Genomic DNA, 12,339 nt, shown 5'->3' on the forward strand with positions numbered 1-12,339 from the left:
ATCAAGTCCCGTTAGTTGCACATGCACACAAATGTTGGACCTAAAATGGAAACTTCTAAAGTTTTCCATGTAACTCATCAATTGCAAACTCATTGCTTGTAACTCATTCCAAAATTCCATAGACTTTATTATTTTACTTACTCATCGTAAAGTGCACATTAGGGGCATTAAAAAAAGTTAGAATAATAACTTATTTTCTGCTTATAGTGACATCAACGCAGGGCGAACCAGTAGGAATCTGAAGTGGTGAATTTGGGGGTTGGAAATAGGTATGAGTTTTCTCGCAGACTGCAGCCTACATTCGCTCCCCTGGAGTTCTGTTTCAAAATGGCATCAATTAGAATGGGACTGTGTGATGCGTACTAGCTGGAGTTACCTCAACAACTGAGAAATTGTTATCACATCTGAAACTTTATGGACTAAACTAATTGTCTATTGGATTTGTTTCCCTATTAAGCATTTGGGATAGTTACTGATGAAGATTGTTATAAGCGAAATTACGTACGCATCTGAATGAAGATGGTTTTGAAATTGCATTTGAAATATTTTTTTTCATTCTCTAATATTTTTACAGTTTTGTATCAATGGTGAGGAAAAGGGAGAACACGCATCGGACTTTGAATGAGCGCAACTCCGCATCGATTTTGTTTGGGAAGGTACTTAACTTTGAGAAACTGATTTGATCTATTCATATTCTTAGGTTCTGGACCTTTTAGCCTTTAATTAATTTAACTGCAACTACCTTTTATTGCGAGATAGTTGAGTATACATTTTGGGGATTCTACCTTTTAGAAAAAAAATTCTTTAGTGTTTAGTTATTTTCGTTTTAAATACTAGTTTTGCCACGGTGGATACCATGCTACCGAATGTGCATGAGAAGTGGACGGCATATCACTGGGGGATATGGGTTCTGATGTGCGGATTGCTGTGCGCTGCCGTGGTGAATGGATGTCCTCACAAATGCAGTTGCTCTGGATCTCATGTGGATTGCCAGGGTCAAGGCTTCAGGACCGTGCCAAAAGGAATACCTAGGAACGCAGAACGTTTGTAAGTAATACAAACCCCTTCGCGCATCATCACACCACTGCTCTTCTGTCCATTTATATTGTCAGAGGCTAGGTGGTGTATGAGTGGGTAGCCTAATTTAATAATATGCAGAGCCTGTTGATTGTGGTTGCAAACAGTAATACGGATATGAAGATGCGACACATCTGGCACCTGCCTTGGCTGCGTGCCCAAGAAGGGTGCTATTGCGGCCGCAATTCAGTGTGGTCCTGCATGTGGGCATTCTTGCAGCTGCAGGAACCCCTCTTTGTACTTATATTGATCAATTCTTACGTTGGGACAGGTGGGAGGTGGCAATGCTGAAATACAGTAGGTGGCGTTAATGCACAAAAACATTGGATGCCAGCCGCTGATAAACTCCACAGAAGACGGTAGCTAGCTAGCAAGTACACCTGTAGATTGTGTCCTTTGCCCCCACCTGTCGGGCACTGTTTTCCCGCAGTTCTGTTAACCACGGCGAGGGCAGGTGTTCGGCAGGCAGGAGCGAAGGACACTGTGTGATCGCTAGCTAGCATACGGTGTCCCTAACTATCAAGCTAGCTTGTACACGGTGTCGCCCTAGCCTCCCGTCTGCGGTGCTTGTGGGAGGCAGGGATGACTGGTAGACAGTGTCCTTCGGCCTGCCTGTCGGGCACTGTTTTTCCTCAGTTCTAACGGTGAGGGCAGGTGTTCAGCAGGCGGGAGCGAAGGACACTGATATCTTCGCCAACTAGTAATAAGGAGGACTCTGGTACACAGGAGGCAGGGGCGAGCGACACTGTGTGCTAGCTAGCTACGTTGGCTAACACCCGGTGTCCCTAACTATCAAGCTAGCTAGTACACGGTGTCGCCCTAGCCTACTGTTTGTTAAGATATTAGATTTGCCTAGGCTTGTTAACATATTAGATTTGCCTATGCTTGTCATTGTATGAGTGTGTCATGTGCATTGGCACTTTAATGAAACGTACCAGTAGTCTGACCTGTGGCTGTAACCTGTACTTTCTTTCCAGTCCAGTCAGCCTAAGCCCCATTAACCTGAGGATTTAGCAGCCTCGGCCATATTAACCTGAGGACTTAGCAACCTCGGCCCCATTAACCTGAGGACTTAGCAGCCTCAAACCCATTAACCTGAGGATTTAGCAGCCTCAGACCCATTAACCTGAGGACTTAGCAGCCTCAGCCCCATTAACCTGAGGACTTAGCAGCCTCAGCCCCATTAACCTGAGGACTTAGCAGCCTCGGCCACATTAACCTGAGAACTTAGCAGCCTCAGCCACATTAACCTGAGGATTTAGCAGCCTCAGCCCCATTAACCCGAGGACTTAGCAGCCTCCGCCACATTAACCTGAGAACTTAGCAGCCTCAAACCCATTAACCTGAGGACTTAGCAGCCTCAAAACCATTAACCTGAGGACTTAGCAGCCTCAAAACCATTAACCTGAGGACTTAGCAGCCTCAGCCACATTAACCTGAGAACTTAGCAGCCTCAAACCCATTAACCTGAGGACTTAGCAGCCTCAGCCACATTAACCTGAGGACTTAGCAGCCTCAGCCTCATCCCCATTAACCTGAGGACTTAGCAGCCTCATCCCCATTAACCCGAGGACTTAGCAGCCTCAGCCACATTAACCTGAGGACTTAGCAGCCTCAGCCACATTAACCTGAGGACTTAGCAGCCTCAGCCACATTAACCCGAGGACTTAGTATGAAATTACATTCCATGGGGGAAGTGGGTCCTGCAATCCCTGAAAATGCAGTGTTTCCTCCACTGGTGATTCTAGGGGATGGAACCTATTATCTAGCATAACTAAGAAGCTTAAGGACCTCAGGGGATACAAAACATGAGGCACTGCAACAACAAACACAATCTTTTTTGCTTGGAAGTGGTATGAAAGCAAAGCATGTTCGCATTAGCCAGAGGCTAGTTTACCAAAGACCTGTTGAATTTGAGAGAGTGATCCCTAGACATTTGAAACAGAAAATAAATAATAATACCAAGTGGGATTGTGTGTCCCTTTAGGAAAAAGTGTTGATCTTTTCTTTATTTAGTTGCCAGTCAAGTTGTTTTAACATGCAACATTTTACTGTAGTTGTGGATAGGAGGCAGCAATGAGCCTTGTTCATATCTTTTTAAGTAAAAAGTAGTTAGACTACGATTGTTTTGATGGGAAATGTTTGAGTGTTAACGTAATAAAAGCAGGAAACCTGTCTGTTGAAAATGCCTGCTTCCCAAAGGGGAATGCCAGCCCAGCTCCTATAGAATAGCAAATTAGAAGCCAAATCAATTTGGTTCTGTCAATACTCAGGGCCACTTGAGATCTCGTTTGCATCTTGTTTGAGCAGAAGGATTGTGAAGGCTTAATGATGGTGGCCAAGGTGGAACAGTCACCTCTTTTCCGGGGTGCAATTCACACCCTGCTAGAGTTCCCAGAACACCTTGGAGTGCTCCTGGCTCTTATCACGCTGATGCTACTGGGGCCATGATGGACGAACTACAGCCCAGCCACACCCACAGTCCACCAACACTCTCAGGGTGGGTTGGAGGCTGTCAGCTGAGAACAATGTGTATGCGGTTACCAACACTTAACCCATCCATCATCCCAATTACACTGCTAATCAACTCCATATTACACTCACACAGAGGATGAACTGATCCTAGACCATTTGTAGCCTACAGTACAAAGTCACCAGTACATGCTGCTACATTCCAAACCCATTGCCTAAGTGGTGAATGAGTTTCAGTTTTACTTGAGTTTGTCTTGTAGTGGCACTTGGTAGGTCATGAGGGTCAGTATGTGAATGTTCTAGAGTTGGTGTCTTGGTTGACCTGTTGAACTGTCTGATAATGACTTTAACCTGCCTGGCGGGCTGATGCTGGCATTGCCAGCGGGCACAGCTAACGTCAGCCTTCTGGGAAATATCAGCCGTCCACCTTCTAAAAAAAAATCTCCCGTGGAAAATATTTGGAGGTGCTTTATTTCAGACAGCACTTCAAAGGCCAAAGCTGGCAGAGTGAGGGAGGGAGGAAGAGAGGGGAGCAGACTTTTTGTTGCAGAGTTAAGTGGAGAGAGAAAGTGGTCTAAGTCACGAATGTGTCCTTGAAGAGGTTAGTCCAAAATGAAGGAACACAGAAGTTTAGAACTCGTCCAAGTGTGTGTCATACTTTAATGCAAGACTGGTTTTGAAAGTCTCTAAGAGTCTGTGAACTGGGGGCCATTTTAGGTTAACAAGGACCCGTTTTTTGTTGTTTGGGTTCTGTTACCAAAGCAACACATCAAGGCCCTTTGCTTTGTCCCATCAGTCCATCCTTTATATTCGCAGCTTTCGCTGAACTTAGCTTGATGTGACAAAGTGTTTATCCCAATCTACCAAATATGGATAACTCTCTGCATGTTTTGGTGCCTTTGTCATTGATGCGCAAGGGCCCCAAACATTACGTTGCGGCTAGTAACCCAGTAAACAATGTATGGAGCCAGGAATCACTGCATGTACCTTGAGTTGATCAGGATGTTACTGGGGGAGTGACTGTATGTGGCATCTAGATCTGGGGTAATATTCCCTTAGAGAGGCAGGATGTCCAGGCAGTAACATGTGAAGCTCCTGTTGATGGTGTTTCATGAGGAATGATTCGTCAGATTAGTGGACCATGAGCTGCCCTGAGCTTGAACAACTCTCTCGTTAGCTGTATACTGTAACGCTGGGGGTCTGGTTAACTCCTTAGGTTGTCTTACTCCTTAGGAACATTATTAGTGTTCACAGCTTGTGATTTAGTTGTGTTTTAACACTGTCCCTGTTCCTTTATATCTCTGCCAGTGCACCTAATTACTGTGTTTGTGTCCTGGCTGCTTGATTCTCTTCCTGCCAGTCTTCTTCCATCTTTCTTGTTTTACATGAGGCTCTGCGTCTTCTGCACCTCAAGCCCTGGACAGCTCAGGAGCAATTTGCCTGAGATGAGTCCTGGGAGGCCTGTCAGATTGAGTTCCACGCAAAGTGTTAAAAGTTCCCCTGTCAACTCTGAAGTTTACTGTACAGATATAATCTAAGGAGTCATGTATGGTCTGTACTGGTCTGTACTGGTCTGGACAGGACTGGACTGTACTGCAAACACTGACTGAGGTATGCTGGGTATTATTACGTGTTATTACTTTTCTATTATTTCTCTATTTTCTTTCTCTCTGCGTTGTTGGGAAGGGCCCATAAGTAAGTTAGTCTACTCTTGTTGTTTGCGAAGCATGTGACAAATACAATTTGATTAAGGACGATCCAGCTGACTAAGGTACACTAGGATGATCCAGCTGCCTGTCTGCCTGCCTGCCTGTCTGCCTGCCTGTCTGCCTGTCAGCCCTTTGAAAATAAACCATCTTGAAGTAAACAGACGCGTCCAGAGAAAATATGAAATATTCTTGTCAGTTGTGCTGAGTCAGAAGTGGGTGTCCTTCAGCTGGGAACTCATCCGGTAATTCAAATATTTAGAAAACCAAAGTCCCAGTGAGATGTAGCCTATCCTGCTCACACTGCCTCATAAACAATAGAAAACGGCACAGAATGTTGCTGTCATCTTCACTTTGGCCATCTTTGTTCACCCAGCGAATAGTAATGCATTCCATGAGTCATCATCAGGACAGTGATGAAGTGGTGTCTCCTAAGGTTGGAGATGCTGAGCGGTGCTTGATCTGAAATGTGATGTGGCATACAGTGCTTTCGGAAAGTATTCAGACCACATGACTCGTCCCACATTTTGTTACGTTACAGCCTTATTCTAAAATGTATTACATTTAAAAAATCCTTGTCAATCTACACACAATACCCCATAATGACAAAGCAAAAACAGATTTTTAGACGTTTTTGCAAATGTATTAAAAATAAAAAAACAGATACCTTATTTACATAAGTATTCAGACCCTTTGCTATGAGATTCGAAATTGAGCTCAGGTGCATCCTGTTTCCATTGATCATTCTTGAGATGTTTCTACAACTTGACTGGAGTCCACTTGTGGTAAAATCAATTGATTGGACATGATTTAGAAAGGCACACACCTGTCTATATAAGGTCCCACAGTTGACAGTGCATGACAGATAAAAACCAAGCCATGAGGTCGAAGGAATTGTCCGTAGAGCTCCGAGACAGCATTATTTCGAGGCACAGATCTGGGGAAGGGTACCAAAAAATATCTGCAGCATTGAAGGTCCCCAAGAACACAGTGGCCTCCGTCATTCTTAAATGGAAGAAGTTTGAAACCACCAAGAGTCTTCCTAGAGCTGGCCGCCTGGCCAAACTGAGCAATCGGGGGAGAAGGGTTTTGGTCAGGGAGGTGACCAAGAACCCGATGGTCACTCTGACAGAGCTCTATAATTCCTCTGTTGAGATGGGAGAACCTTCTAGAAGGACAACCATCTCTACAGCATTCCACCAATCAGGCCTTTATGGTAGAGTGGCAAGACGGAAGCCACTCCTTAGTAAAAGGCACCACTTTGAGTTTGCCAAAAGGCACCTAAAGACTCAGACCACGAGAAACAAATCAAACTTTGATTTAGTCCTATTCTTTAACTTTTGGTTGAGATGGAGACGGGAATCCAAAATATCAATTATTAATTTGTAGACACACTGGAATTAAAGCCAGACTATGTCAGTGGCACAGATTCAACTATCCAAGCAGAAGATACATCTCCTCTAAATACATCTCCTCTAAATGTTGATATTTGGTTGCGTTGACAACCAAACACAATTCAATATCCAGGTTGTCTACAAATTAATAATTGATATGTTGGATTCATATCTCCATCTCAACCAAAAATATATTTTAGACAATTGGACTATTCTTATACATATAGGCCTATATGCATTGTCTATTTTTAGTTGAATTCTGGGTTGAATTGAAACAATAGCTGTTGATGACTTTACAAATGCTATATTTACATTTACATTTAAGTCATTTAGCAGACGCTCTTATCCAGAGCGACTTACAAATAGTCCTAAATAGCCTCATTGATGATATGACTGTTAAAGTTTGGTTCCATTTCATTTGCTCTGTTAAACCTTCCCTTTCGAATGACTTTGATAGCAGCAGTGAATATATTTAGTTATTAAGAGATCTCTCAATCGTCATTCTCACGAAAGCACATTGGTAGTAGTCAGTGACAAATATCATGTCTCAGCAGGGCTGGATGGGAGACCAAATGGAATAGCTGTAGATTGATCAACTCTCCAGTAGGAGGTGCTGCCCAGCCTATTGTTTCTTTTATATTGGATAAAGCGTTGAAGATCTGACATTGTATCAAAGGTACAAATTCAACATCAGGTTTGTCTTTGTTGAAAATTGGTTACGATGATGACATGACCCTGTGGTTGACACTCAAAACAAGAGGTGATGACCTTTTTAAAATCCAATGTATTTTCCAATGTATTGCACGTCACAATACGTTGACAAATTACGTTGAAACAATGTTGATTCAATCAGTTTTTGCCCACTGGGTTTTGGCTGCTTGGTTATATATATTTTCCTCTCTGTTGGTGTGCGAGTTCTCACTTAATGTATTTAAAGTGTAGCTCAAGTCTTGTTTATTTGCAGTCATGGTGGCTGCCTTACAATTATTACCATTAAACTACCTCTAGTTTAAAGATGTTTGCCAAGCTAAAGGGATCTATTGACTCTGCCTATAAACATGTTGTGTAGGTGTCTATGGTATTGGGTTCGAAGTGGCACTGTTCACATAGCTGTTAGGGATGATTTGTCACCTTAAGAATTCAGTGATATTGATGTCCAGTGGTGTCAGTGTCCAGTGATATCGGTGCCGTCGTGTGTGTCTACGTGTGTGTGCACCTGTGTGTGTGTCTACGTGTGTGTGCACCTGTGTGCGTGTCTACGTGTGTGTGCACCTGTGTGTGTGTCTACGTGTGTGTGCACCTGTGTGCGTGTCTACGTGTGTGTGCACCTGTGTGTGTGTCTACGTGTGTGTGCACCTGTGTGTGTGTCTACGTGTGTGTGCACCTGTGTGCGTGTCTACGTGTGTGTGCACCTGTGTGTGTGTCTACGTGTGTGTGCACCTGTGTGCGTGTCTACGTGTGTGTGCACCTGTGTGTGTGTCTACGTGTGTGTGCACCTGTGTGCGTGTCTACGTGTGTGTGTGCACCTGTGTGTGTGTCTACGTGTGTGTGTGCACCTGTGTGTGTGTCTACGTGTGTGTGTGCACCTGTGTGCGTGTCTACGTGTGTGTGTGCACCTGTGTGTGTTGCATCAACACCCTTGCGGAGGAGATGAAAGGAGACGGAATATTTGATTCCTCAGACTTGTGATTGGGTTACAAACCATACTAGCCATACTAACTATACTAACCATACAAACCATACAAACCATACTAGCCATACTAACTATACTAACCATACAAACCATACAAACCATACTAGCCATACTAACTATACTAACCATACTAACCATACAAACCATACTAGCCATACTAACTATACTAACCATACAAACCATACAAACCATACTAGCCATACTAACTATACTAACCATACTAACCATACAAACCATACTAGCCATACTAACTATACTAACCATACTAACCATACAAACCATACTAGCCATACTAACTATACTAACCATACAAACCATACAAACCATACTAGCCATACTAACTATACTAACCATACTAACCATACTAACTATACTAGCCATACTAACTATACTAGCCATACTAACTATACTAACCATACTAACTATGCTAACCATACAAACCATACTAACTATACTAACCATACAAACCATACTAGCCATACTAACTATACTAACCATACTAGCCATACTAACTATACTAACCATACAAACCATACAAACCATACTAGCCATACTAACTATACTAACCATACTAACCATACAAACCATACTAGCCATACTAACTATACTAACCATACAAACCATACTAGCCATACTAACTATACTAACCATACAAACCATACAAACCATACTAGCCATACTAACTATACTAACCATACTAACCATACTAACTATACTAGCCATACTAACTATACTAGCCATACTAACTATACTAACCATACTAACCATACTAACTATGCTAACCATACAAACCATACTAACTATACTAACCATACAAACCATACTAGCCATACTAACTATACTAACCATACTAGCCATACTAACTATACTAACCATACAAACCATACTAACTATACTAACCATACAAACCATACTAGCCATACTAACTATACTAACCATACTAACCATACTAACCATACTAACTATACTAGCCATACTAACTATACTAACCATACTAACCATACTAACCATACTAACTATGCTAACCATACAAACCATACTAACTATACTAACTATACTAACCATACAAACCATACTAGCCATACTAACTATACTAACCATACAAACCATACTAACTATACTAACCATACAAACCATACAAACCATACTAGCCATACTAACTATACTAACCATACAAACCATACTAACTATACTAACTATACTAACCATACAAACCATACTAGCCATACTAACTATACTAACCATACAAGCCATACTAACTATACTAACCATACTAACTATACTAACCATACAAACCATACAAACCATACTAGCCATACTAGCCATACTAACTATACTAACCATACAAACCATACTAACTATACTAACCATACAAACCATACTAACTATACTAACCATACTAACCATACAAGCCATACATGACATACTAACCATACAAACCATACTAACTATACTAACCATACAAGCCATACTAACCATACAAACCATACTAACTATACTAACCATACAAACCATACTAGCCATACTAACTATACTAACCATACAAACCATACAAACCATACTAGCCATACTAACCATACAAACCATACTAACTATACTAACTATACAAACCATACAAGCCATACTAACTATACTAGCCATACAAACCATACAAGCCATACTAACTATACTAACTATACAAACCATACTAGCCATACTAACCATACTAACTATACAAACCATACTAGCCATACTAGCCATACTAACCATACTGGCCATACCAACCATACAAGCCATACTAACCATACTAACTATACAAACCATACTAGCCATACTAGCCATACTAACCCTACTGGCCATACTAACCATACTAGCCATACTAACTATACTAACCTCCCTATTTGATGTGTCACAATTTTTGTAATTTAGTAATTTTTATTAGGATCCCCATTAGCTAACGCCATAATGCTAGCTAATCTTCCTGGGGTCCAACACCAATTAACAAGACATTACAAACATCCACAATCAAGACTTCACAAACATTCAACAAGTAGACAATACAGATAACAATGAAACAGTGTTCAAACAGGAAAGCACACAGTTATGTTCTGGAAAAGAAGGGAGGACTGTTTTAGGGAGGGAAGGAGGGAGCAATGGGCAAAGTTCCACCCTGGAAACCACCAATATCCCGATAAGAGCTGTAGAAAAACATTGCATCAGCTGCAAAAAGTCTCACATGTCTTGTAGTTTGGAAATACGTTTGATGATTGCCATCATTCCATGGCATGTGCAGATTTGTACAGGAAAATAAATCATTCTAAATGGCCATTCCAATATGAACATGATAACATAGCAAACATTGTAGAGTTAACTAGCAAATGTACAATGACGTGTCAAGTGTGTACTGTAATATGGTCATGTAAGGGCATTAGGAAGAGTGTGCTCAATCAGTTCTGTCCACGTTCATCCTTATACAATGGAAATGAAAGACATTATAATGTTCAATCAAATTCAATGGCCGTGCACATACATTCCTACCTACTGCTCTGCTTTATCTCAGGAGCCGCTGCGCTGAATGACAATGTTGAAGTATTGTGTGGAAAATTATACTCGGCGAAGGTCTGAATTTTCCACTGACGAAAAATCTTTGTCAAATAGTCCCGAGCTCCAGAGGAGGAACTCAATTAAGATTCCAACCATGGTTCAGAGACTTGAGAAGGAAATGGAGCATTTCATTTATAAATGTTTACGTATATTATGAGAAACACACTGAGCCCAACGTCAGGAGACCAGGCTCTGTGTGTGTGTTTTTAAAATGTTATTTAACTAGGCAAGTTAGTTTAGAACACATTTTTATTTACAATGACGGCCTACCCCAGCGAAACCCGGACGACACTGGGCCAATTGTGCGCCGCCCAATGGGACTCCCAATCACACCCGATTGCTCTCTCTCTCTCTCTCTCTCTCTCTCTCTCTCTCTCTCTCTCTCTCTCTCTCTCTCTCTCTCTCTCTCTCTCTCTCTCTCTCTCTCTCTCTCTCTCTCTCTCTCTCTCTCTCTCTCTCTCTCTCTGTGTGGAAATATACCAATTAACATAGAGGAAATAAGTCAGAATCCATATTGTACATTAACATTCTGAGTTAAAACAGATATATACATTCTGAGAAGTAGTTAAAACAGATATATACATTCTGAGTAGTAGTTAAAACAGATATATACATTCTGAGAAGTAGTTAAAACAGATATATACATTCTGAGAAGTAGTTAAAACAGATATATACATTCTGAGTAGTAGTTAAAACAGATATATACATTCTGAGTAGTAGTTAAAACAGATATATACATTCTGAGAAGTAGTTAAAACAGATATATACATTCTGAGTAGTAGTTAAAACAGATATATACATTCTGAGTAGTAGTTAAAACAGATATATACATTCTGAGTAGTAGTTAAAACAGATATATACAGTGGGGAGAACAAGTATTTGATACACTGCCGATTTTGCAGGTTTTCCTACTTACAAAGCATGTAGAGGTCTGTAATTTTTATCATAGGTACACTTCAACTGTGAGAGACGGAATCTAAAACAAAAATCCAGAAAATCACATTGTATGATTTTTAAGTAATTCATTTGCATTTTATTGCATGACATAAGTATTTGAAAACCTACCAACCAGTAAGAATTCCAGCTCTCACAGACCTGTTAGTTTTTCTTTAAGAAGCCCTCCTGTTCTCCACTCATTACCTGTATTAACTGCACCTGTTTGAACTCGTTACCTGTATAAAAGACACCTGTCCACACACTCAATCAAACAGACTCCAACCTCTCCACAATGGCCAAGACCAGAGAGCTGTGTAAGGACATCAGGGATAAAATTGTAGACCTGCACAAGGCTGGGATGGGCTACAGGACAATAGGCAAGCAGCTTGGTGAGAAGGCAACAACTGTTGGCGCAATTATTAGAAAATAGAAGAAAATAGAAGAAGTTCAAGATGATGGTCAATCACCCTCGGTCTGG

General features: G+C 41.3%; 1 protein-coding gene across 2 annotated transcripts in view; it reads left to right on the forward strand.

The window, feature by feature from the left end:
* Positions 1-305: 305 nt before the first annotated feature.
* Positions 306-12,339, forward strand: part of LOC139581473 (slit homolog 3 protein-like) — a 517,437-nt gene continuing 505,403 nt past the window's right edge. For both annotated transcript variants that reach the window (XM_071411265.1, XM_071411266.1), the window contains exons 1-2: positions 306-656; positions 838-1,047. In XM_071411265.1, coding sequence (XP_071267366.1) covers positions 622-656; positions 838-1,047 — 245 coding nt within the window. In that variant the 5' untranslated portion in view covers positions 306-621. The remainder of the gene's footprint in view (positions 657-837; positions 1,048-12,339) is intronic.

Source organism: Salvelinus alpinus, chromosome 7 (assembly GCF_045679555.1).
Source record: "Salvelinus alpinus chromosome 7, SLU_Salpinus.1, whole genome shotgun sequence".
NCBI classification, from domain to species: Eukaryota; Metazoa; Chordata; class Actinopteri; order Salmoniformes; family Salmonidae; genus Salvelinus; species Salvelinus alpinus.